The sequence below is a fragment of the Emydura macquarii genome, unplaced genomic scaffold (genome assembly GCF_026122565.2).
Source record: "Emydura macquarii macquarii isolate MOO-44397 ecotype Brisbane River unplaced genomic scaffold, CSIRO-AGI_Emac_v2 contig_968, whole genome shotgun sequence".
NCBI classification, from domain to species: Eukaryota; Metazoa; Chordata; order Testudines; family Chelidae; genus Emydura; species Emydura macquarii.
In genome coordinates this window covers 6,541,555-6,569,255 of record NW_027131105.1, presented here as the reverse complement: position 1 = coordinate 6,569,255, position 27,701 = coordinate 6,541,555, and the positions used below count along the sequence as shown (strand labels likewise).

At 42.7% G+C, this 27,701-nt stretch overlaps 1 protein-coding gene across 3 annotated transcripts in view; it reads right to left on the bottom strand.

Annotated features, from left to right (window-relative positions):
• The window catches only part of RTN3 (reticulon 3), a 41,934-nt gene that overhangs the window by 11,940 nt on the left and 2,293 nt on the right, over positions 1 to 27,701 (bottom strand). Inside the window, exons 1-4 of one of the 3 annotated variants that reach the window (XM_067544002.1) lie at positions 24,795 to 25,165; positions 14,016 to 14,066; positions 7,535 to 7,540; positions 3,506 to 5,788 (exon numbers count right to left, since the gene is read on the bottom strand). The exons of 1 other annotated variant lie outside the window; for it this stretch is intronic. In XM_067544002.1, coding sequence (XP_067400103.1) covers positions 3,506 to 5,788; positions 7,535 to 7,540; positions 14,016 to 14,066; positions 24,795 to 24,924 — 2,470 coding nt within the window. In that variant the 5' untranslated portion in view covers positions 24,925 to 25,165. Of the gene's footprint in view, positions 1 to 3,505; positions 5,789 to 7,534; positions 7,541 to 14,015; positions 14,067 to 24,794; positions 25,166 to 27,701 lie in introns of those variants that run through there. One more of the 3 variants, XM_067544000.1, reaches the window with a different exon arrangement.

The following is a 27,701-nucleotide window of genomic DNA, read 5'->3' as shown; positions in this document are numbered from 1 at the left end:
AATCATCAGACTCCTTTTTTGGTAATAACTGCTAATTTAAATCCCATCATTTTATATGTATAGTTGGGATTATGTTTTCCAATGTGCATTACTTTGCATTTATCAGCATTGAATTTCATCTGCCATTTTGTCGCCCAGTTTTCTGAGATCCCTTTGTAACTCTTCACAGTCTGCTTTGAACATAATTATCTTGAGTACTTTTGTATCATCTACAAATTTTGCCACCTCATTTTTTGTCCCCTTTTCCAGATCATTTATGAATATGTTGAACAGCACTGGTCCCAGTACAGACCCTTTGTTTTTTACTCTTTGTTTCCTATCGTTTAACCAGTTACTGATCCAGGAGAGGACCTTCCCTCTTATCCCATGACTATTTACTTTGCTTAAGAGCCTTTTGGTGAACCTTGTCAAAGGCTTTCTGAAAATCTAAGAACACTATATCCACTGGTTCACCATTATCCACGTTTGTTGACCCCCCTCAAAGAATTCTAGTATATTGGTGAGGCATGATTTCCTTTTACAAAAACCATATGGACTCTTCTCCAATAAATTGTGTTCATCTATGTGTCTGATAATTCTGTTCTTTATTATAATTTCAACCACTTTGCCTGGTACTGAAATTAGACTTACCAGCCTGTAATTGCCGGGATCGCCTCTGGAACCTTTTTTAAAAATTGGTGTCACATTAGCTATCCTCCAGTCATCTGGTACAGATGATTTAAGTGATAGGTTACATACCATAGTCAGTAGCTCTGCAATTTCACATCTGAGTTCCTTTAGAACTTTTGGGTGAATACCATCTGATTCTCATGACTTATTACTGTTTACTTTATTGATTTGTTCCAAAACCTCTCTCATGACACTTCAATCTGGGACAGTTCTTCAGATGAGTCACCTAAAAAAAATGGCTCAGATTTGGGAATCTCCCTCACATCCTTAGCCGTGAAGACCAATACAAATAATTCATTTAGTTTCTCCACAATAGCCTTATCTTCCTTAAGTGCTCCTTTAGTATCTTGATTGTCCAGTGGTCGCACTGGTTGTTTAGCTGACTTCCTGCTTCTGATGTACTTAAACTTGTTATTTTTTGAGTCTTTGGCTAGTTGTTCTTCAAATTCTTTTTTGGCCTTCCTAATTATATTTTTACACTTGCCAGAGTTTATGCTCCTATTTTCCTCAATAGGATTTAAAGGATGCCTTTTTGCCTGTAACTACTTTTTTTACTTTGTTGTTTAGCACGATGGCACTTTTTTGGTCTTCTCACTGTGTTTTTTAACTTGGGGTATACATTTAAACTGAGCCTCTATTACAGTGTCTTTAAAAAGTTTCCATGCAGCTTGCAAGGACTTCACTTTTGGCACTGTACCTTTTAATTTCTGTTTAACTTTCTGATTAAAGCAATGCCTGTGGGTTAAGTGTGGTCTAGTACTGACACAAAAGCATCTTTTTGCTTGCTGCCTATGCCTCGGGTGAGGTTTCTCAAGCTAAACTCAACTTCTACTTGGCTTTAATCTTTTACTTACGCTTTTGTCACTTCCCTATAGAGCTGCGGGGTTCCTGACCTTGCATTTTTTAATGTAAGATCAATGATGGGATGCAAATCACTCAGGTCATTTAAAACCACACTGAAAGGTATTCTTGTACAAACATATCTGCATTGGGAGTATCTCCAGTTCCTTTAGAACAGGAACCCTATAGGAAGTATGCCCCTTTGGGGACTGTATGGGAGATTTAAGAGATTCACAGGAACTGGATATGGATATGGAAGGGATGTCATGTCATCAGGTCTCATCTCATCTCCGTCAGTGCAGGATGTAGAACTGCTCCTTATAATGTATTGTCCAATGCCCAGTCCAAGCAATGTGGCTTCCTTTGGAACCTACAGATCACCCCATTTCTCCCAGTTATCTTCCAAATAACTGCACTGTCCTTGGTGTTTACACTCTTTCCCAACTCATAGTATCCTCTCCCAGGGTTGTTTCCATTGAATCTGAAAGGAGGACATGTGATATCTTGAAATTCTGTAAATATGACTCTCAAAGAAGATTGCACATCCTGGGCCCCACCTCCAACCGACTCAACCACCATGCTCTCAGCTTGCCAGCATTTAATTGTTCCTTGCATTCAGCAAGCCTCTGATCACCAAAATAAGGGCTGGTCACACTGAAGCCCCAAAGACCGACCTATTACATTCAGTGCAGTTCAACAACTGTTCAGAACAGACTCTGGCCCCACGCATTAACTGAAACGTTACTTGTGTCACCAATGCCATTCCGTTCACTTGAATGGACCCTAACTGAACCCAGCTATAATCAGTGCATGGATTTCTTCCCAATACCCTTGTTATTTTATGTCCATACACTAGATAGGGAGCTTTGAAACCAGACTGAAATTCATCTTCTCAGCATAAGCACATTGGAAGTGTGAACAGAGTTTCTATTCAGGCCTCTTTCCAGTATACACTTCCCTGCCCAGCCAAGCCAAACCTTTATTTTCTGCAAAGAAATTTTCACAATAACCTCTTACAAAATAATCAGTGCTTGTGTTTGCAGTCATTTTTAAAATGAACCACATGATGCAAAAGCCTCAGGGGCTTTAAATTATTAAAAGAACTGTTTGTGGCCCTGAGTATTTGCTATTCTAGCTGGCCAGCTGATTTGTGTGTCATCTGGATTAACAGAGAAGTGTTAGTGGAATGGACATCAGGGGTTCTTTTATTCCTAACTCCCCATGCCCTAAATTATTCTCCAAGCAGAGGTCTGACCCTGAGACTCCATGCAATCCACAAGGGATGTTGCTACAGGTGATTTTACATGGAAGGAATTCAGAAATGACAGAAATGGGTAGCAGTAGTTTCAGATTATAAATACAGAATGGAGCACTGTGATCTAGTCTGACCTCCTGTATAACACAGGCCCATAGGACTGTCCTGAATTAATCCTATTTGCTCTGAGTTCAAATCTTTTAGAAAAACATCCAATGTGGATATAAAAATTGCCAGTGATGGAGAAATGGTAAATTGTTCTAATAGTTAATTCCTTACTGTTCACAATTTGCACCTTATTTCCAGGCTGAATTTGTATAGCATCAGCTTCCAGGCATTAGATGTGGTCATATCTTAGTCTGCTTGACTGAAGGGTCCTCTATCATCAAATTTCTGTTCCCTGTGTAGACTGCTTTGTTAAATTAAAACAGATTGAGCTGCTTGAGTCTGTTACTATAAGGCATGTTTTCCAATCATTTAAAACAACAAGACAGACTTCAGCAAGCAAGCAGCCCTGTTTGGAGAATGGAAGTATGTGGACATTAATGAAGAAAAGTTCTCAAGGAAGGAGGAAAAGATGATTAGAACTACCCAGAAACCAAGATGTGGCCTTGCACCCACAATGCAACTTAGCTGGTTTTCTTTGTAAATGTAGATTTCTAAGGATATTAACAAGGTGTGTGTCTGACAAGCAAATAAGGACAAAAGACTGGTATTGTATTTCCAATATAAAATGTTTACCTGAAAACCCAGTCAGCAGCCTCACTAGGGCATGTTCTACTGGAGATTCAGCCACACTATCCCAGACAGCTTCTCTGGGGATTTCACCATCAGTACTAATGTGAGCAGGGGCAGGCTTCATGTCCGTTTGTTGCTGGATGCAGAGAGGTCTCTTCTCCAAGGCAGATTTCTGGGCAGGTGTTGAGGTGTCATGGTCCTGTGCTAGTCTTCCCCCTGCTGGTGAGGAGGTTTTGCTTTGTGTTGGAGTCTGCTTCTCATCCAGTTTTCCACCTAATTCTTTAAGGGCCTTAATTGTCAGCTGCTCCTGCTCAAAGTCTTGAGCTACTGTGGGGGATCTTTGAGAGAACAAAGGTTTCTGGAGGTTGCCCTTGTCATCTGTTATGCTTCGCACAGCATAGTCACCATCCCCCTTCACCTCTGACTTATTTGCCTCATCTTTATGAACAGCCATTCCTGGAGGAGTGGTTTTTAGAGCTGCAGTTTCAGCCTCTGAGGTGGTTTCTGTGAGGTCCTCCAGAGAGTCACCACCCTTGGATTTCAAGCACTCCCGCATGAAATCCACTAAGTTCTCCCCGCTTAAGGCATCTGGACGCTCTTGTTCCTTCAAGTTACCCAGGGGCAGAGACAGGGGGACTCTCTCGTTTGGCACATTTCTAAGATCCTTCAGTGGAATTTCCATTGGAGAAATGCTGGGAATTTCACCAGCCTTGAGTGGCTTCACAAAGAAACCTGAATCACAGCCGCCTGACTGCTGCATGTTTATAGATGTCAAGTCCAGAGTGGATGATCTGGGATGTTTTGCTTCAGCAACTGGACTCCCTCCAACAATGTCTGGATGAGCATGTATAGTTTCAAAGTCATCAATGAATCCCTGATTGTCTTCTGGTGTCTTAGAGGGCAAATGAATCTCTCTGCTGTGTTTGTGCAGCTTGTTAGATGCCTCTTCATTATCTGCAATTATCCAGTCTCTTGTTTTGCCAGCAGCAACTGGAGCCAAGGTCAGCTTCTCTACTGGTGCCATGCCGCTGCCTGTGGAGTGAAGGACAAGCTTCTCATTTTCAAAGGCCAGGTCTATAGGCACGTCCTCTATCACTGTGTCATCAGATTCACCAGAGCTGTCCGCATCTGTGATTTCAGCTAGGCCAGAACTTGGCCAGCTCCTATCAGCCTTCAGTTCCACTGCAGCAGATGAAGCATTCTTCAGTTTAACAGCTTCTTGGTCCAGAGGAACATGCTTCTCAAAATGATGTGCTGCTAGCTCTGTATATGTTCTGTCTTTCTGCTGGATGCTGACAGTGACAGGATGAGGGGAGAGTGCTTTGCATGCTTCTGTCCTGTAGCCTGCTGGCTGTGTAGGAGTGCCGCCAGCATTTTTGGAGGGCATTTCAGGTAGGTCTGAGCCTGAGGTTTCAGCGACCTTGTCAGCATGCTCTACTTTAGGAATCAAGTCCCAGTTCAACAGCTCATTTGTGAAGCTGTGCATCTCACGTACACATTTGGACACTTCTTCCAATGCAGCTGTTGTACCTGAAGACTGGCGTGACAGCCCAGGTCCTGCTGGAATGCTGCTCCCGCTGCGAGTTTTCACTTGGAACTCACAGACGCTGTCTTCTGGGATATCTGTAAGCAGCTCTCTCTCACTGTGCATCACCCAGTTGCTACTGAGATCGCTGGAGTTACTAATTAATGAATCCTTGTACTCTTTATCAAATGCTGCTTTGTCAATAATCACCTCAAACGGGGATTCAGGAGAGTCTTTTTCCATAGAGGTCTCCCCACCAGATGGAGTGGAAGAATGCAAACAGACTTTTTTGATCAGAGGCGGCTCAGTGTCTTGCTTCTGGTCAGTCAGGAAAGTAAATCTGGAGTCACTGCCTATAGTGGTTCTCTTGTTTTGATCCATAAAATCTTGGTCCTTACATCTGCTTTGTTCAGCCTTACCATCTTCTGACAGGCTGATACTGGTGCCCCTCACATGTGTTTGTTCGGGAGAACTAGTTGAAATCACTGGGCTGTAGGAATGAGGCTCTGCTCCAACAGAGAACGGGGAGCCTTCTGACCCAGGGGACCCAATGGATGTTGCCTCTATTCCAGAATCTGCACTTGGTCCACGGAAGCTATCCATTCTTTTGTTGTCTACAGCAACCACCAGTTCTTTCACCTTCTTTGAGGGAGGGGGCTTGCTGTCTATTTCTCTGCTGCTGTCTGCCCAAGCTGTTAAGCCAGGGGGTTGATTTTCAGATGTCAGAATCCCTGAAGCTGTCTTATCAGAGAGAAGAGAAGCTGTCCCCCCGAGGCCAAGATTTCAGAGAGGGAGAGATTCACAGAGTGCAGTTACAAGTTAACAGTCAAGCAGGCAACATGCTCTCTTGGGATCGAAAGGAAAAAAATACAAAACCCAAGACACCAGCCTTGGCAAACATGCATGGAACTGTCAGCTGCAGGACAGGAAAGCCACTTTACACAAAAGGTTGCAATCTACACCAACACTTTCCAAGCAGCCCGGTTTATAGCTGTGATTTCATAGCACTTGAAGGGTGTGTTAAGGCCTGCAAAATTAAGTATACAAAGTAGCTGTGGAAGAACTTAGACATGCAGAGAGGGTTAACAAAAGCAATACAAATTAAGTGTTTGAACTTTTTGCTGTGTGCTGCTGAAGGCACTGATGGGATTGCTAAACAAAAAAAGTACAGTTCCAATACAGCAGCCTAAATTCACCATCACCCAAATTAAAGTGACTCCTGAAAAAACCTGAAAGCATCACCAGTGTCAATGTTGCAGCTACTGCCTACTGCTCACTTCAATATATGGAATGAGTGTGTTCTAGTTTGCTTTCTATGTGGAATGGAAGACCACCAGTACTCCCTTGCTCCTTCCTCTCAAGCATGGGAGTGGGGTTCCTACCATTTCTTGCAGCAGAGGGCAAGAATGTTAGTGGCAACACATCTGCAGAGCTGCGATGGCAGTCCCATCCCAATAGTGTCTAGAAAGGCAGTCTGATTATACCATCAGAAGGCCTGATGCTCTCATCCAGAGCACTCCCAGTCTGGAGTGCAGGTGTTTAGAGGGCTTGCATGTCCCACCATCACCACTCAAATCTCCTTGAACTTTGATGTGCTGTGATAAAAGCTTCACCCAGTGTTATTGCAGATGCACTCAGAGCAGTTTCTCTGTTGGCCCTAGGATTGCACTGCCAAGGGAACTAGTCAGGACTACATGCAGTGTAGAGTCATTTGGGAAACACTCCCTCCAAATGGAATTACAATTGTGAAAGGAGCAGAGGTGGGGCCAATCTCTTTGCAGGTGGGAGAGAGAAAGCCTCTGGCATGATTTGTGTCTATATGGCTGCAGTTCCTTAGTGATTCAGTCATGTTGATCAGCCTCTAAACAACTTCATGCTAGATGAATCAGAGTAAATGCCTGGGAAAATGTGCGCTGTATGCTAAGACAAGCTTTGAAAAGCACATTATAGAAGAAAGCTGCTCAATGCAGAACAATTAGGATCTCACACTGAATGCTATCTACTTCCGGATGAAGTTATTTACACTAAAACATGTTACTGTTTCATACTGAACACAAATGTAGCAAGGAACAAGCCCTTGATATTTGTCTTAACTTACATGCTAGGACAAGGGTGGCCAACCCGCGGCTCACGAGCCGCATGCGGCTCTTTGGTCATACAAATGCAGCTCTGGCTCTTTGCATGCAGCTCTTTGCTGTTTGAAATTGACAAGCTTTTCGGGGGAGGGTAAGATAGCAGGGAAAACTGAAAAGGTAAATGTGGCTCTTTGTGGCTCTTAGTCTCTGACTGGTTAGCCACCCCTGTGCTAGGAAGACATCTGTAATGATATTGACTACCTTCCAAACACTGCCACAGCAAGCTTGCCAACACAACACTTCAAAGAAGGGGTTATGAAAAATAAATGGCCAATTTATTTTAATAGTTTAGCTTATACCTAGATAACATCCATTTCTACTTATCTGTTATATGATCTGTTGAGTTTGGGAAATTGTGTCACTTATACCCACTTCCCTCTCTGATGAAAGATGCAAAATGTAGATTTTTTTTTTTTTTTTTTTAAAAGCACACTACATATATTTCTAGCTTGTCCAGGAACATCTATCAGGATGTTATGAATGTCAAATCTGCGGCAAACATGCTTTATGCTGCTCCACAATCACACTTTAAGCAATATACAGCTCCACACATGAAAGTTAGTCTCCAATACAGGGTTCAAATTGCCAGCATGATCACCAATGAAGTAATGTATTTAGATACAACCTGCTGGCTGTGTAGGCTCTGTGCAATAGCAGATATTGACAAGGCTTGCTACAATTATATGAAAACATTGCTAGCATCCTAAAAACTCTTTTGTATGGAAAGTTAACTTTTAGCCCTCTTTAAATGGCCAATAGGAAGCATGGCTTCCCATGATTTCAAAGTGAGGTTTTGGGATCCCAATCAATGGAGGGTTGTAAGAACAGGTGAGACCAATGGTTCTCAATCTGCAGTTCACTTGCAGTCCAATCAGCGCACAGTTGCGGCCCATGTGATATCCTCAAGGCCATGCAGGAAGTATATATATTGTGTGGATGCGGCCCACATAACACACAGAGAGCTGCTTATGTGGCCCACAATGGTAAATAGATTGAGAACCAGTGGGTTAGACAAACACCTGTCAGTGATGGTCTAGGTTTACTTGGTCCTCCCTTAGCACAGGGGGCTGAACTGGGTAACCTCTAGAGGTCCCTTACAACCCTGCGCTTCTATGGACAAACTGGATGCCATAGATGCAATGTGGCGCTTGTGCATGTTCAAGGTATCCCAAGTCTGAACAAGGAGAAGGAGGTTGGACAGAGCATGAGAGGATTTAAGAGTAGCAGCCCTGATGCTTAAGTTGTTTGTACATGGCGGTTCTATCTAAACCAAGCTCACACCAATAGAGGACAAGGAATAGAAACTATTTTCTTGTGTGCCTGATTTTCAGGGCCCAATGCTCTTGAAGTCCAAATAAGGGTGACAGTGACTGTGAATTTTCCTTAAGTGTTCATAAATTCTACCTGTTTGCAGAAGGGGCCCCAAGACTCCTCAACACCTGAGAAACACCTAAAGTGTTAAGATCCCAATCTTGAAATTATCTTCCTAACATTTCAGCTGGCAGACCCTCAGTAGGCATTTTCCTCAGAAGCACTATAAACTTCGTACCAACATTCATGAAAAGTCTTTTCAGTTCTAGGAAGCTGTTACCTTAGAGTAGTAAAATGTGCTATGCAAGCTAGAAGAGTGACCACTACTACACAAAGCAACATCCAGGTATTTTCTGGAGTCATTTGGAGGAAAACTGTGCTCGTCTTGTAGAAAAATGATGGTTTAAATAAAAGGAATTCCTAAGTTTGCTAATGTAGGATGACAAAACCCTTTGTATATCTCTAATGGCCCTGCTCTGCTGGAGAACACTGGCAAAATATACAGCATGTTTCTCATACTTTTGAGTAACAAGTTCTTACCAGCTGAATCCACAACCACCTTATAAAGCAAAATAAAGCTCTGTCTCTGCATTTTCCCATGTGGGGACACAAAAAATTGTTAGGACTTCAAGTAACAAGGTAAAGAAGGTGGATGACAGAATTCAACTATCAAGTTAAGGATGCATCACCCTTGCAATTGAAAGCCTTGGCCAAGATGCAACTACTTCAGGAGGTATGGGAATGGAATGTAGTCCTTCCCAAGGCAATAACTTGAGCTATTAGATAGATTTAGTACATTCTAATTCAATGGTTTGCCACTTCCTTTCATTTGCAGACCCCTAAAAAAAATTCAATTGGAGGGGCAGACCCCTTTGGAAATCTTAGGCAGTCTGCGGACCCCTGAAAACCACTGCTCTAACAGATCTATAAAGATGCATTTCCCTAAAAACAAAGCTCTACAGTTACAAGGTTCATCTGAAACACAGGCCTCCAATATGTGGTTGACTTGTATTCTCCAATTCAGAGTATGCATAAAGAAAAATACTAGTATCACACTACGAAATCCATATTAAAGTCAGGCAACTTGGAGAGACTGATATTTTCGTTTCTAAGGGGAAAATGCCCAGGTGTTTCCTATAGCTTGAGGGATAAGAGATCGAAGGAAAAAATTACCAGAATAAGGCCAAAAGGGAACATTAGAATATCTAGTGTGGCCTCCTGTATTTTGCAAGCCAGAGAATCTCATCCAGTTTGCATTAAGCCCAAATGAAGCTCTGTCCCCGTTAATTTTGATGTATGAAAGTGGCATGAAAAGCTGGCTTTTTTTAAAAAAACGTTTCCTTTTACTTTTGTATTTTAAAATGGAGGATCAAGTCTTCTCTATCTTGCTTCTCTATGGAAATATGAAAAATTGTTAGCATCTGTTTATATGCAATGGCCAGCACATACTTGGGGAATACTGGATTATACGGAATAATGATCTGATCAGTTATGCAACTCCTGTGTTATTACAGTTATAGGATTGCCAGAATGGACCAGGTCTGGGGTCCATCTAGATCAGTATCCCACCTTCAAGTGTCCAGATGTTTCAGAGGAAGATGTAAGAATCCCACAACAGGCTTCCTCACTTACACAGTCAAAAAACAGATCTCGGGTACTAAATTGCACCCTGCCAATCACTTTAGTATGAGCACTTCACAACTGTGATTATATTTATTTTCCCATCCCATTTTGAGGTAGGGGAACTGTTTTTATCTTCATTATACAGATGGGAAACTGAAGCCTAGAGAGATTAAGGGTATGTCTACACTAGAAAAGCTACAGACCACACAGTTACAGTGCTGTAGTGTAGACCCATAACTACAGTGATGGAAGAGGTTCTTCCATCTCTGTAGTAAATTCCCCTCTCTGAAAGAGGGTATCTTGGTTGATGGAAGAATTCCTCTTTGATTTAGCATTGTCAACATTGGGGCTTAGGTCAGATTAACTATGTATCAATTTTTCACATCCCTGGGAGAAGTAGCTAGGTTAACTTAGCTTTCTAGTGTAGCCCAGACCTAAGTGACTTGCCCATAGTCACACAGGAAATCTGTGGTAGAGCAGGAAATTAAATGTTAGTTTCCTGAGTCCCAGACAAGATCCCTAATTGGACCATCCTTTCTCTTTGGATTCAAAGTCATTTTAAGAAATCCTACAGAGGTTATCCTTAGAACAGGAGATATCTGTAGGAGCTTTGCTCAACTTACAGGTCAAATCAAGCACCAGTTTAAGTTAAACCAACTTGCTATGCACTCTTCTACACCATAGAATTCAGTGCTGAGATCATTTTTCTTTCAGATTTGAGAGTTGGTTCTCCTTCCAAAGTGTTCTGTATCTTGCTGCCTATACCACTTGCTTAGTTTGTTTTCATAAACTCACACGCAGAATTTGCTACTTTAAAGTCAAACAGTATGTTAACCGATGGAAAAACATGGGTTTACATCAGAGATCTGCAGCAAGTTAATAACAAAGTGGTGTTGCAAACACTATACAGTTATCACTTTAATAGGGTGATAGGCACTTGATTCAGTATCTTTAATAGCACATGTGCGCACACAAAACACACAGACCAAGTGAAGTCTTGAAAAAAATTCTCAGGCTTTTTTGCCATTGAACTAATTTGTGTTATTTTTAACCCAAGCAAATACAACAGACATTAAGAATGAAGCTAAAAACGTGCAAAGCAGTATCAGCACCTGACAGCCACAGCACCAAGATAGGAAGTTAGCCAGCAGACACTTTGCAGTCAAGCTAGGCCACAAAGGACTTCAGTAACGGGGACAGAGTGGAAAGAAAAATGTTTTTTAAAAGGCTGTAACTGGCTAACAACTTTGTTCCCACCGCTTGCCTCAAAGTTCGTCAGTATTCCAACTTCCTATTCCAGATACCTAGAGCGTACTGTGCCAGCTGGGTGAATTGGTTAGACAGCCAAATAAAGAATTTGTATTTCTGATACTGCATAGCAGGCTTTTTTTTTTTTTTTTAAAGAGTATCTTATTCATGTATGTTGGGAATTAGCTATTTTCTTTAGCCCTTTTTGAAGGATGACCAACTTTGACGTTTCCTAACCTTCTCTTTAGCAAAGGCATAACGATCTTTCATTCCATCCTAGAGTTCTGACTGTCTTTTATAAGCAGGCATCACAAATATTCAAATTTAACTGTGCACATGAAATCAGGGTTAAACTAGTAACTCTGGTGTCTCCAATAGACCCAACCTTTTGTTTATCAAATTAAATGAACAGCACCTCCAATGACTGGCTGGCACAAAGGCTGAGCTGGCTCACTTTATGCACTCATGCCTCTTCTGAATACTTCTGGTGTTTCTAGCATCTGAAGTTTTCTAAATTTCAAAAGGTCTGTGCTGAAAAATTAGAATGGGTGGATGCAAGTCAAATGTACATAGGAGAACTTTCCTAGATTACAGACTCTTTTGCCCCATTTTGTTTTTGAGAAATTGTACTGCTAAGGGATTGGATCTAGTGGAATTTGCCTATAACTACCTTAGGCCTTGTCTTTATGAAAAACATGTACCACTTGAACTATGTGGTGTACTTAGAGCATTACAACATCCCCCCTCTGGCCCCAGTGCGGATTCATTTATATCAGTATAAAGGTGCTTCATTCTGGTATACCTATTTCCATACAGGAAGGGAAATAAGCTTTACTGGTATAAGGCATCTTTATACTAGTATAACTATGTCAATACCATGAATCCTATCGGTACAACTGTATCAGTTAAAAAAAAAACCACACCCCCTAAACAAAGTAATTATACTGATACAAAATCTGTGTGTTGACCAAGCCTTTGGTTTAGTGAATGGCTTTGCTTCTCTAAAGAATGGAAACTGAAGTCATTTCAGACCTCAAGCAGTTTTCCTATCTTGAATCCCTCCTTATACTAACAAACTATGGGCCAGTAGTTTATCTCCCCACTTCAGATTAGAAAAAGGCAGCATGTTAAGGTATCTGTTGTCTAGTCATTTCTATTCTGTCAGCTACTGCACTTCAGCATCCTATCAACTATGTGGTTTAGAAAGTAAATTTGGTTGCATTACAGGTAAAGGACGGTATCATTTGCATTCATGACAAGACATGGGATGAGATGTGAAATGGTGAGAGAACACAGCATTCCCCACTCCTGCCACTGCCTGTACTACACCGTTTTTCCTCCAGGGAATCCACAGCATAAGCTAAAGCACTGATTCATTTGCATTTCTGTACTTACTGTTAGATGCATCACTACATGGTGGGTCAGAATTTCATACCAACAGCAAGCTACTGTAGCCACTATGGAAGACACAGGGAAGGGCTCACTATTTTCTCTCTACAGCTGTTAGGTCAATGCGGAAAAGACACTGCATAAACTAGTAGCCAAGCTGTTTTCCCAGTACCAGTTCAGGTGGGGCCCACTGTCAGCAGCCAAATTAATCAAGAGGACCCAAATTCCAGCACAGACAGGCTCTTAGAAACTCTATCCTCCTACCCAAGCATAAGCACAATTATTCAAAAAGGAACCACTACCTATCTGAGCTGTGGGCTGAAGGGATCTTATCGGGATTTTTTTAAACAGTTTTTCTACTGAGCAGGTTGTCGTACAAGTAACATACACTTTGCACTAATACAGATAGAGCTTATCATCTTTGTAAAATGCTTTCTGATTAATATTATCCCCATTCCAGACACTGAGAAATGAGGGGAAGAGACTTGCCCAAGGCCCATATGGCAAGTCAATAGCAGAGCTACGGGTAGAACCCAGAAGACTTGGCTCCCAGTTGCCTTCTCTAACTTCTAGACCATGCTGCCTCCCCACAAAATGAAGAGGGGCTTATAGTAGGACAAGTAAAGTACACTGTGTTCCCCTCCAACTTCCTCTGCATTGCCTGACAGGACTGCACCCAAAAAATGTGCAGTACTACAATGCCAATTCTCAATCAGCAGCTGGATGAAAAGAAAAGCCACAACATACTGTGGGCAACCAGTCTTACATGTCAGCTGACTGGCTCCCTCCAGCATCCCTGGATTGTGGTACTAACCTACCAAGAAGTCAGCAAGACACAAGACTATCAGTCGTTTCACAGGTGCTTTCCTCACAAACAGCAGCAAACCCGTCCTGTTCTCCCAAACCTCTATTTCTTAGGGATTGTTATGTGCACTAGGAAATCCTGCACATGCTCCTTAGCTCACAGGTCTTAAGATACCTTCTGCCATTTGCTGTTGATAGCACTAGCTAACTGCTGTATGAGGAGGGAAGAGCAGGTCTTTATCTTTCTTACAGCAACAACCAAGAAGAACATATTGTCCACTAGCAACCAGGTCATGATAAGGAAGTAGCGTGGCTGTACCAGATCATTAGCCAACAGTGGTTCACCCGGTGAACTGTTTTGAAGTGACTTTCAGATTTTTAAGGGATAATTGTGGACAAGAAAAAGCCTTATGTCCCAGTTACAGCCTCTTTCTCAACATTTTTCTTTTATAAGTGTACAAGAAAATGACAGACTTGCCTTGTGAAGTCGTAAAGAGAGAGACAGGCTGAGAGGAAGAAACAAAGGAATCTGAAAGAAAATATACACGATGAGCATTTGACAATTATTACACACTGCTTTGCAGTGAACCTCAACAGCTGCAGAAGGGCCACTCGGGGGGAAGAGCTTCTTGATCCATTCACTCACCTTGCTGCAACGGCTCTTTTTTTTTTTTTTTTTTTTTTTTAAACAAAGCACCTATGAATATTAAGCCAAACAGTCAGTTTCATCACACCTGCTTAGAAAGCATACCCTGTCGCCAGAGTATACTATTCCATCATTGCTTTATGAGGGAAATGGGGGACAGTCAGTGCTTGAGTGAATTCATTAAGTTTTCTGTAGGGTTTTGCAAATGTCTTCAGTACTAAGTGAATGTCTTCTGAAGTGGTGGTAACAGCATCAGCTATACCTATTTAATAAAATGAGTTTTCAGTGCTGCTACAATAGACTATTAATGCAAGTGACACTAATGCAAAAAAGCTTGAACACATATGTGGAGTTACTGAAAGATTTTTCCCTGGTTAAAAGATTGATTCCCATTTGTCTTGGCTATACATCACACATCTCCACTACCCCACTACAATACAAATTAAGTTTACTCAAATGGAGGCTGCATGGGAAGTGAACTATAGCTCCATTCTAAATATCCAAATTCAAAGACAGAATCACCTCTGGCAACTATATAGACCAGTTTCTTTAGAGAAGGCCCTTTATTCTCATAGCATCTCCTAACAGGTATCTAAAACAGCCTTCATTAAAATCAGAGACAAGTTATACGAAGAAAAGCAAAAGATACATTTTAATTCTGTGCTTCCTAGAAATGAAATGCAGAAGTTCTGTTACTGCATTTAATGTGTGCACTTCATCTCCAAACCAAACATCCACCATTACACCACTGTCCCACAATGCACCTGTTCTTATTTTAGGAGATAGCTAAATAAGACCGTCTAGAAACAAGGGGATTAATTCTTATTACCACCTGCAACAGAAGAAAGTTAGTTGTTGGACTATTTTAAAAAAGACAGCCAGCTCTGTGGGATTTTTGTCTCTCACATCGATGTGAAAATGTGGCCTTTGAAATGTAAACTGATCTTACCATATAAAGGATGAATTCATCAGTCTCTGCATATGTAATTTCAAAAGCTTATTTTTCACATTTCAAGCACAACATACATCATGTACTAGAGGCAGCATGGTCTAGTAGACTGAGCATAGGACTAGGAACCAACTTTAATACTTGTTATGATCAACTTCCTGTGTGACTTCCAGCAAATGCTATTGGCTCAGTTTCCCACCTCTAAAGCTTTAATTCTGAGGTCCAATAACAAGGCGGTAGCACAGATCAGAACAGAACCCTGAAGTTCTTATTCCCAGTCTCTTGCTTGAAGCACTAGACCATGTTCCTCTTTTTGGGTGTTTTTTGTTTGGTTGGTTGGTTGCTCAGAACCAGTTTATCCAACTCCTCAGATATCTGCAGTGACTCATTTACCTTTGGCTATAATCCTGTGGAAAAAGGACAGCAAGTTCTGGAATTTCAGGAAACAGGTTACAAACGTTTTGCCAAGCATTTCACTGGGTCTACACAATGGGAAGAGAGTCTAGTCTAAATTGCCAGCTCTCTCATTTTTCCTCCACTCAAAAGCCCCCTTCTTAACAGGAGATTTTAACATAAGAATTATTTAACAACTATGAACAGTCATTTTTGTTTATACAAAGCACAGATAATCAGTCATGAGTGGTATGAGGGGTCTGCATGGGGTCTCCTATAGACAAAAGTATACTGTATGGCTTCATATTGCATTCTTCATTCCTACCTCTGTGTAGCTGAACAGAGATCCAATGGAGGAATTAGGAAGATTTTTTCGTCCTTGAACCCTGTGCCTGGATTCATTATGCTTTTCAAACCCCAGATGCTCTACCAATGGAGCTATTTAATGTCTTTAACCATAGGATTAGCCCTTAAGTATTTATTCTGATTTCTCAGACTTTCTAAGAAGCTTGTAAAGAGTTCTCTGAAACCAACTGCAAGCCTGACATTTTTAATGCTTTGAAACTCAGGTTGTTTTATGACAGACCCTGCATTTCAGTCAATAGCTACAGGATTTTATAGTTTCAAAGGACTGCAGGTATTTTCCACCTGGCTGTATTACCACTCAAAAATACCAGAAGGCATCCCAAAACAATTAGTTCCACCCAAAAGAGATATACCTTAGTATATTGATCTCTGAACAAGCCCTTTACTAAGGTCTAAGATTTTTCAAGTCACTAGCGATTGTGGGCATCTCAGTTTTTGGTCGACCAGCTTGCCACACTTTATGGGGCCTCATTCATTAAGTGAGGAGCACCCACCCTCTTCAGATCAAAGTACTTTAATGGTGTCTCAAGGTGGCCACCCAAGAAAAGCTGAGTCACTCAAAATCACTGGTTACCTGTGAGAACATTGGCCTAGTGCTTCTTCTATTTCCTTCCTGCCCCCTCCTGCCTTGCTTTTATGTCAGGAGTAACAAACAATTTTAACCAGAGATGCTCCAGTTTAGTTAGTGCTTTCTCTACTCCACCTAGAAAGCCACTCCACCAATGTTTTAGGTCTAATTGAGTGAAAGTTTTAGGCACAGTGTTAGCGTAACAACTATTAAACGCTGTCTAGGAAGATAAAGCTCAACACAACGACATTTGCTCCCCTCTAATGATGGGCTGGAGAATGATTTGTGCTGAGGCCAAAGTTTCTTGTTTAGGAGCTGTGATTGAATGGAAAGAAGAAAGAGAGCTCTCTTCAGCAGGACACTTATGAAGACAATCTAACCAAGTGGATTAAGTATGGAGGCCATAAGGGCAGGCTGCTGGCATAGTGACAAATCTGGTTTAGAGAGCACGTAATGCTGGGAGTTACACTCACATTCAGAGAGATTAAGTGACCTACAGACCATGTGTTCCATGGGTATTATGAGAGGCCTATAGATTTAGACCTAGTGTTTTAACATTGGAAATATAGCAGTATTCTTAAAATACATAAAGAAATCTCTAACAGGTGGAGCATAGCAAATTAGCCATGAATGATATGGTTATACTGAGACTTAGCAGGGTCCAATAAAATAAAGTACTGTCACATAAGGAGACCCAAGAACTCATCCTGCTTCTCCGCAACTTGTTATAGGCCACCAGAGCAAGTCACAATCTATGTGACTCAGTTCCCTCATCCATAGTACTTAAACTCATTGTAAAGTGCTTTCAGATCTTTGGATATCAGTGCTGAGCGCTAAGCTTTACAGCCTGTACAGTTCTGAGTTCATAGGGGCCAGATGCTGCCTTTTATCTAACAGGAATGCATTATATTATAGACATACAGGTGTTTATTGTATAAACACAGTACAGCACAACGTAACTATGCAGTGTGATCATTATCTATCTAGTCAAAAATGGTGCTACGGTTTTCCATCAAGAATTTATGATCTGGTGTGTTATCTTTTGGCCTCACTAAACCAAACTCAAAGATCTTACTTTCTGGTTTGAAAGACAATTTACTTTTCTTATTAGCTCTGGCATTACTTTATTGTTCTATGTGTAATATTACTACTTCATTTCCTCTCCATCATCAAGCCGGTAATTTTTAAGTGGACGCTGATAAGCCTGCGATCTTAAGCTGCTACAAAACCAAACCAATTACTTTAAAACTCCTAGCTAGGCAACAGCCTGTTGGGTTCTGTAAACAAAGGGGCAGCTTATAGATTAGATAAAGCCATTTTGGCGAGCTGAGTTGTAAAGGCCTTCTGATTCATAACATGCAGCTTTGGATGTCACATCAGGCAGGTTTTATTATTTAAAAATAAGTTACACTCTGTAGCTTCAGAACTTAATTCATCACACACATACTTGCTGATATTGTACATGCTTCGAGATTCAATTGCAGATGTCCTATGTATTTATCATAGAGAAAGTACAGCATAGACAGCAGCAGCGCACATTTCTCTAGTGCTGTCGAACCCACTCCAAAAGACTATCCTATCATTGATCTGCTGGCTGAGATGAAAAGACCATCTGCAGAGACTGAAGGGGGCAGATGAACACTTCTAAGAAATTTCAAACTTAGTAGCCTTTGTTAGCTAGTGTGAGAATATTTTAGCTAGTACTCCTTTGAATTAATCATTGATCACAGAGCTGCCAGTTATGACAGCAACCCATCACCAGCACACTGCTTGTGCCAGCATTCCCCCCCATCAATACAGACATGGAGTTGGAAATTCTGTCTGGCATTTCTTTGGTTCTGAATACACTGTACACACAACACAAGAAGGCAGGCTATCGACTTTGCCGTTCTGTGCTATCAAAGCGAAATTAGGACATCCTACACAAGAATGAATGTCAGAACAACAGACATGTCTGCTGACAGCCTCATCACTGACCTCACACTTGTGAGGCATTTGATTAAATAAAGTTAGTTAAACTTGATCTGAGATATGTTAGAAGTTCATTTCCAGGTCACAGAATTGGTATTTGTCACAACTGCATCTGCTCCATTGTGTCCCATCAGATACTGAACTTTGTGTGTGTAAAAATAATTGAAATTAAGCATATTTTTATGAAGAGCTACAAAGCCCTGCAGTATTAATAACTATAGATTAGAGGTGACAGCTACACACTTGACATTAACTCCACATATATTGATGCTCCTCAATGTTCAAACCACAATCAAGAAATGGAAGAGGAACACTAACAGTAGCTACACCTCTGAAGCCTTCCTTTTAGTTTTTAGTCAGATACACACACTACCAACTATTTAAAATAAAGCTATCTGAGGTTCAGAGAAGCTTTCAAGATTATAGAATATGCTTGTTACTCACTCAAGAGACTAGCTTCTGAATCTCATCTAAAGTGCATTTTAACAGAAGGATAATGCTTAAAGAACCTACTCCACCTTCCCCATACAAATTCAAATACAGATAAATAGGCTTGTTTTCAGGCATCCAAGCTTTTTTTTTAAACCTGATGTTTTCTATCAAATCAAGTGGAGATTTCTACTCCAACTGCCTATGCAACGTCCAGTTATTGATGTAGCAATTTTATCCACCCTAACCAGCTCTTGGAATCAATCCTGTGGTATAAACTTCAAAAACACTATGCTTGATAGACCAAAACGCTGGTTACAACCTTAACCATGGAGGCTGGATCACTTTTGTTGTAAGCCATCCTTGGGATTTTCCATTAATTAAGGGCCTGCTTTTGTTGCTGGGACAAATGAAGAACTTCCATAGTCAACAGCAGTTGTGAAAGAGTGGCTGCAGAATCCAGCACTAAGTACCAACATGTGGATGAACTGTTTTGATACATTTGTCCTTACCACTTAGTGGAACCATGGTGTTTGATAGCGGCAGAGTTTTCTTACAGCAGCATTGCCATAAATAAGAGTTTCAGTGTTTCTTAATACCTGACCTCCCATGCACCTCCCAATGGAAAATATTAAACAGGATTGACTTGTTTTACCAACCAAAATCAGTACCAGCATCCTTCTTCTCTCTGATAGAGTTCTAAGGGGGGCCTGGATCATTACAACTGCCAATTTTGAGATCAGCGACTGGTTGGGACTCTCTTCAGATCCCCTTTACACCATTTCATGAATATCTAGAGAGCACTAAGCAAAGTGCTCCTGCCTATCTTCCCAAGCTGTCAAAAATCAAATCTAGATCTTTCATACAACAGCATTACTACCATGCCATGTGGATTTAATGCCAAAGGAATAAAGTTCAAGACTTCTGTCATCACCCTCTACATTGTGTAGTGTTTCAGAGCCACCAAGCCTCAGCCATTCCTACCTTACAAGGGTCATCTGTAAAAGAGTTAATGAAAAATTATTTCAGTTCACAAATGAAGTAGTGAGGCTGTTCTTAAACAATTGTGTTTTTGTATCCTCTCATTTCAGGTACTCTATCGACTTACCCTTCCATCTAGCTTCATATCACTGGGATTTCCACTTCTTGAAGCCAACAAACTGGCTTGAGGACATTTATAAATTTTTCACATGACAGAATAGACCGATTCCCAGCCCACACCACAAAAACATCCTGGAGTAAAGCCAGATGCTTTCTCCTTATGAGGATCATGCATCATTTTGATTTTTCTAGCTGCAAAACAGGACCGATTTGTGTGTCTGTCCGGTAACAGTGCAGCCAGCTGTTAGTCTCATATGGACAGAGGATGTGTTTTTCCCATTGTTAAAGGGAAAATGAAGGTTCAGGGGCAATACAAGAAGCCTGTAGCCGGCACTGAATGGCTGCAGACGCATGTAGCAGCATCACAAATGCTCCTCCAGTGTTTCTACATTGGTAATATTGCAATTACAATATGATTGTAGTGCAACATGTCTATTCAAGACACTGCCAGGCTCTGAAACACTTCAATGATGCAACAAGCAGTAATGCCAACTGCAAGCTATGTAAGTTTCTTTCCAAACAATCCCCGTGACAGCACCCTGATGATACATAGCTGCCCTGCAGCCAGTTTGGTATGATAAAGAAAGCAAAAAAATCCTGCTCCCACTCCATCTTCTGTCAACTGTTCCATAATTAAGTACAGTAACAAGAGTTAAAAGTTGCTGAGAAATCTATGGTCAAAGTGCACATTTCTCAATCTCAGGATTGTTTTCCCACATTCTCCCCTAGGAAATCTGATCAATGGAAAAAGAAACTATTAACATTTGCAGTAAATGTTCTGCAGCTTTATAGCACCTTTCAAGCAAGGATTCATAATGCTTTTTGCATTAAGGTTCAAAACCGTCCTCTAAGGAAGACACAAAAATACAATGGGGGAAATTAAGACACAGCAAGGTGAAGTGTCTTGTCATAGTGACTCAGTGACATAGCTCGGAAACAAGGATTTTCTACACCTAAGCCCCTGCACCAGTGACTAGACAAACCTCTATCTCCCATAGAATTACAGATGATTGCCTAATGGCAAAAAGTAAAATATCTATAAACAGGGACAGTGATTTGCCTTAATAGGGTTATGATTTGTATTCCAGTAGTGGAGAGACTCCAGAAGAGATCACGGTCCCATGTTGTGCTACATATTTAAAAAAACAAAAAACAATCTTTGCCTCAGAGAGCTACATCGAGATAGACAAAATGTGAGGGGGAAACTGAGGCACAGAGTGAAAGGTACTTTGCTCAAGATCACAGCAGGTAGCTGGCAGAGCTCGGAATAAAACCCAGGATTCCCAAGTCCCAATTCAATGCACTAATCAAACTACATTGCTTCTGAATAGCTCTCAACAGAAATCCAACACTAACTTAAAACTATGTATCAGGATCTCTGGAGCACTGAATGCTCTCTGGTATCTTCTTCAGGCTACATGGGGAAAGGTAGTGGTGGGGAGAAATGCGGGTAACAATTTTTAGTGTGAACAATACTGAATCTTGAAATGAAATGCTAAACGTGAGGGCAGGGTAGCCTTGTAATTCATTTCATGCTGCATCATTTAAAATAGTGTATTAAAGTTATCTTACAGGCTGAGTGACAGGGATCAGGCCAGGCCAGAAAGTACAAGGCATTCTGCAGTGTTAACTAAGAGCACTTAAAAAAAAAATTGTTATCAGTGTAAGACAACCCTACTGACAAGAGATGCATGAGTGCTTTGTAACCAGTAATAAAATCTTAATTAACTTCTTTCTATCATTAAGTTAGCAGAAGTCTATATATTTAAAGAGTTACTGTATAATATTCATAGTGTTATGCTATCTTACTAAGCATGCACACAGAGTTTGACTTTTCAGAAGTGCTAAGGACTAACAGCTCTCAACTGGAACTATGACTGTATGGAATCTCTGAAATTCAGGCACTAACAACTCACTGGGCCAACAGATGGTTTTAAATTTACAGAAGTGTTGCTGTTTCAAATGAAGGAGATAGTCCAAAACATGGACTAACATCACACAAAGTTTTTTTTTTTAAATGTTATTTGCAGTGGGATTTTTTTTTTTTTTTAAAACAACGCAGTGCAAACAAGAATCCAGATAATACAATTGTGATAAGATATACAAATGCCTGTAATAAACATTTGATTTTGGGAAGTGGAAAAAAAGCCAGATAGATTTAACCAAGACTTTTTAAATTGCAGCTGGTAGGCGACCTGTGCTTTTAGTATTGATACATTAACAAGCATTGAATTAGCTTAACCCCTTGGGTACAGATGGGTAAACTGAACTGAAGAGAGGGCAACCGATTTGCCCAAGGTCACAAAGCAAGTTACACCCAGGATAAGAACCCAGGATTTCTGACACCCACCCCAGTTCCATGTTCTAATCACTAGGCAACACTGCCCTTCCAATAACCAAATACAAGGATGATTCATGAGAGTTATACCACACCATTTTGGTATATTGTCCTGCATATGCTTTAATCTGATTTTAAGGCAGAGACTGTGCATAATTAATCTTCTTGGGAGAGACAGTCCACACTTGATTCCTGAAGTAATGTGACTCTGAAGCCACTCTGTCTCCTGATTATAGCTATCTGTTAAACCATGGTACCTATGGCCATTGAGATAGCTCAGCATTTATAGAGTACTAGCTTATCTGAAGGATTTGAGGACAAAGGTTTATTTCTAGGACAGAGGAGGTGATTCACAAACAATCAGAGAATAAACAGCCCTCAAATAATGGGTGAAAGGGCTGCATTTCAGAGCAGACCTGGTGATGGATTAACCTATGCTCATAAAATCAAAGCACTAAACTGCTGAGTAATAACCTCCCTTCCCATCCCAGTTCAGGCAAAGCATAAAACATCTGGGAGGAGGGAGTGGAAAAGCAGCTTGTCGCAAGGTACCAAAAAGGCATACGTTCACCTTTCAGCCCCACATCACGCAATTATAAAGCATGCTGCCTTATATTCCGTTGCTTGCCCTTGACCCTACAGACCTGCCCTGCTCATAAGTGGGAAAGTCATTTCATCTCCTTTTGTATTTGACTTGTTTGGCATTTCAATAGGGTGTTGGCGCTTTACAAGGACAAGTGGAAAAGCTGCTGTACAGCTCAGACACTGAGGTGATCAGCGTCTACAGCCACCCAGGAAAAACAGCTTCTCAACCAAATGAATTTTATTTAGTGAGAAAAACATGCCAGGCTGGTATATTCCCACACAGGAGACAAGGAATATGGCAAGCAAGTTAAAAAGGAAGACCCATACCATGAATTTTTAAAGCTAACCAATCATTTTGCTCTGGATGTTTGTGGCAAAAGATGAAATTGTGTCTATTATTGTTACGGCTGTTATAAGAGGCTCTGCCCCTTTAAGAGCTGTCACCTGCCCATCTTTTCCCCCCTCCCTCCAAGAAGGCATCTGCACTGCAGATCTTTGCAAGGGAAGCTAGTGCCAGCTCCCAACACAGATGCTGACAGGGATACAAAGGGAACTGAAGAACAGCCTCTTCCTATTTTGGACAGCTCCCCTCAAATGAAGGGGGGATTTAACGACACACTGCTTTGTTTGATATGCTCTCCCTCCATTTACTGAGCTGAAACATAACAAAAGGGAACATTTGCAACTGTTACCGCCCCCTCAAAAACAGACATCACTGCAAGCTTCTATCCAGTCCCCCACCACTCATTTCCTGCCCTGAGAAATATTTGAGACAGAGAAAGGGATTTTTCTAAGAATTAAGGTATTTCCCCATTGTCCATGTCTGGAACTAAACAGTGCAGGAGAATGGGTGTGTGTATACATCTTGCATCATCAGCATCCCTCCCGTTGCACAGGGGTGATCCGGGGGGTCTGGGTATTGTGTCCTTCTCCCCACATCCCAAGACACTCTGCCTGCTGTTTTGGTGCACTCCGAAGACAGAAATGTGTTGCTCTGCAGAAGTGTCCTTAAGAGACATGAATGGTAAGAATCATCCCTGGTTTGGGAGGTTCAGTAGTTTCTGGGAGAGGGGTGAACACCATCAAAGGCAAAAGGAACCCCTCCCTTCAGTTCAGATGCTGCTCCCTGATCCCAGTCCCTGTTGTCTCTGGCACTGCATTGCTGCCAGAGTGGTCACTGTCAAAATGAAACTAGAAATTGCAAAACAGAGAACCCACAATCCCCAACACCCCAATCTGAGTCTCCTGCCTCAATCCCCTTCCATCCACCAAAACCTCATCCTGCCCTAAAATCACACCCTTAACCTCCCAAATTCCACACTATCTGCCCAGCCCCAATCCAAATCCCCCCACAATTCTCTCCCCACTGTCCCCAAATCATGCCTTAACTCCCACTATTACCCTAATCCACCCCCTTCCCCAACCTAGTCTTAGGCCCCTGAAAAATCCCTAAATAGCCCGGATTGACACTAAACCTCCTCCCTTCCCCCAAATCCTACACCCTGTGCCAAAGCTTCCCCCAGCTCTCCCCATGGCCCCTCACCCCGATCCAACCCCTTGCCCGAGTCCCCCTTACCCCTAAATCTCAGCCCCCTGAAACCCGACCACCCACTTACTCGCCCAATCCTAAACTGCCCCCAGCAGCCCTAATGCCAGAGTCCCTCCGACCCCCAGCTGCTCCCCCTCTCGCCCCTCCCCCCGGCTGTTCCCTCCTCCACACCTCTCCGCCCGCCCGTCCGCAGGCTCCCCCTCCCCGCAGCTGTGCCCACATTCCCCGCCCCCCAGTCCGGCTGTGCCCACCACTCACCCCCCGCCCCAGCCACTCAGCAGGCTGTTCCACCTCCCCCCGTGTCCAGCCGTCCCCGCAGCGCCCTCGCCGGCTGTTCCGTCACCCTCCCCCTGGGCTCTTACCAGCGCAGGACTGGGAGCTGCTCCCCTTACAGTCGCGGCCGCCCGCGGGTATCGGGGCGGCTCCCGGCTCGGAGGGGCCCCCTCCGGCGGAGGAGGAGATATACGGCGACTGAGTGGCGGGGTCGGCCATCTCCGCGACAGCAGCAGGAGCCTCAGCACCGAGTGTCCGTCCCTCAGGGCGTTCAGGCACCGACTGGACTGACACACAAGCGCGCGGCGCGGAGCTCGGTCCTAGACAGACTGGGGGACGGGCGACTCACTCAGTCACTCTGCGCGTGCGCCGTTGGGGGGGCTCTCCGAGGAAGGCGTGCACTACGCAAGCGCTTCTAGCTAGCCGGACGGTTGGGCAGTGGGCATGCGCTGCTGGAACTCAGTAGGACTCGCACCGCGCAGGCGCCAACGGACGAGAGGTATTCATTGCGCGGTTGCGGCACCTCCTGTCCTGAGCATTGAGGGTTGGGAGCTGCTCATTACGCATGTGCCAATTGTGGGCAAGGGTGGAGCGCCTTACCCTTCTAAGCATGCGCAACGGGTTTCACTGACTACTGAGCTTGAAACCATACTTTGCGCTCTGGGCACCAGAAAACCTACCAGACTAGGGCGGGTGACGTCCCGAGGAGTCGAGGCGGGAGGGCGCATGCACCTCTGAATGATTGATTCTTTGGTTTAAGTTAAATGAAAGAAAAATTCTCCCGTCCCATTAATTTCTCCCCACTCTTTCACAGTTTCTCTCTTTTCCCCCTCTTGTTTCTTTCATTCCCCCTTTTGTCACTTTCATTTTCTTTATTTTCCCATTCCCTCTTTCAATTTTCTTTTCACCCTTCCCTTCTCTCTCAAAAGGCATTTAATTACATTTCCTTTCAAACAGAGCCTCTCCCCAGAGCAATGGGGCTGGAACTTAACACCCCCATTGAGATGCATGTGGTGGCCTCCCTCCAAGCGATTGTCAGGCAGGCATAGCTGTGTTGGTCATGCTCAGGGCCCCTTTATCCTCTTAAGTTATTGTCTGAGGCTCTCTGCAGATGCAGGCAGATGCCACCGCATTAGTTACACAGGGATCATCTTTTCAAACTTTTCTCCACAACCACAGGAGCTAGAAACTGCCTTTGTTTTATAAATGGAAATTGAACTTTTGCTGCCATCATATGACTCCAGAAGCTGGGATCTTGGGCTCCAAGAGTGCCAACAACCCTGCATGGTTGCCCCATTGCAGTGATAATTCCAGGCTGGGTGCCTACATTAGCTGTGAGGATTGATTGCTTTGCATCTGGCTGGAGCTACCTGCACTTTGCTGCTTATTGGTCTGGTTAAGATAATGTCTTTTGTTTCCTTATCACAGTGATTTTACTTTTCCATTCTCTGGTTAAGGAACTGAATCACTGCATGTCCCAAAGGACAAGGGGCAAAGAGGGAGAGACTGCATTTCAGGTTTTTGAACATGTGGCAGTCTTAACTTCCTCCACTCTGGGATTTTTGTCCTATCAGCACAACCTAAATGAATATTTGCTTTCAAGTCTATTTCCATCAGGGCTGTTTCTCTTCCTGAGTGCCTACTAGAGGGAATCTTGGTTTCCAGAGAGAAATACCACATCAGTCTGCTGCAGCATTTCCTAAGAGGTAGCATCAGAGAAGGGAGTGGCTTCTAGTGGGCTTGGGAATAATCAGAAATGTTGAGTTATATTTCCAGCTCTAGGAAGGGAGTAGTGTTCAGTGGTTTAGAGCAGGTAGAAACAGACTCAGGATTCCTGGGTTCTATTCCCAGCTCTAGGAGGAGAGTATAATAAGACCTGTAGGCTCCTCAACCTCTTCTTCCTGCACTGCATTTAGGGAACAGCGCTCCCTACTGAGTCCCCTCCCTGCAGCACAATGCATCAGTACTGCCCTGGGGCATGAGGCCAGCAGAGAGTGTGAGGAAAGAGTGCCCCCTACTGAGTCATTCATCCTGCAGCACAGTGCTGCACTGGGAAACTGGAGTCAGCACTGACTGAAGCTGAACAAGCCCTGCTGACAGCACAGATACCATGAGTAAAATTGCTTGGGAATTAATATTTTCACCTGAGAATCTTTTAGGCATTTTGTAATAAGTCAGTTAAAATCTTTAATTCAAGAATGAAAACAAAATTGCTGTTTAAGGACATGAAAGTTTCATAAAAGTTGCACAAATATTTTCCATCTATTTCAAATTCATAGTCCTCTTGCAAACAGCAGAATTGCCACCCCTTCCACCCAAACATGAGAAAAGATGGTGCAGTGGTGAGGACATTAGCTTTCAGCTTGAGAGATCCATGTGAAATTCCCCATTCTGACACAGAATTGCGGTGTGACCCTGGGCAAGTCACTTTGTCTGTGTCTCAGTTTGTCTGTAAAAAGGGGATAAACTGCCCTATCTCAGAGGGGGGTTCTGAGGATAAATCCTTTATAGATTATGAGGTGCTCAAATACTATAGTGATGGGAGCCAGATTAATACCTTTAGATCAGCGGTTCTCAACCGGTGGTACTTCGAAGAAGGCTGGGTGGTATGCGAGCCGTACCGCACCGCCAAATCCGCTGCCGAAAGTCCCCCCCCGCCGCCACCACGAAACCCTGCCGCCGAAAAGGGGCAAACGGCGGCAGGATTTTGGCGGAGGGCATCGTTCCCCCCATGTAACCCCGCCGCCACCAAAAGTCCCTCCCCGCCGCCACCGAAAGTCCCCCTCCCTTTTTTTCCCCGAGTGGTACTCAGGTCAGGTAGTCAGGTCAAGTGGTACTTGACCTGACTGTACCTGACCCAAGTGGTACTCGGGAAAAAAAGGTTGAGAACCGCTGCTTTAGATGATGATAATACTTAGCTCTTCTATAGCACTTTTCATCAGTAGATCTCAGTGTTTTACAAAGGTCAGTATCATTATCCCCATTTTACAGATAGG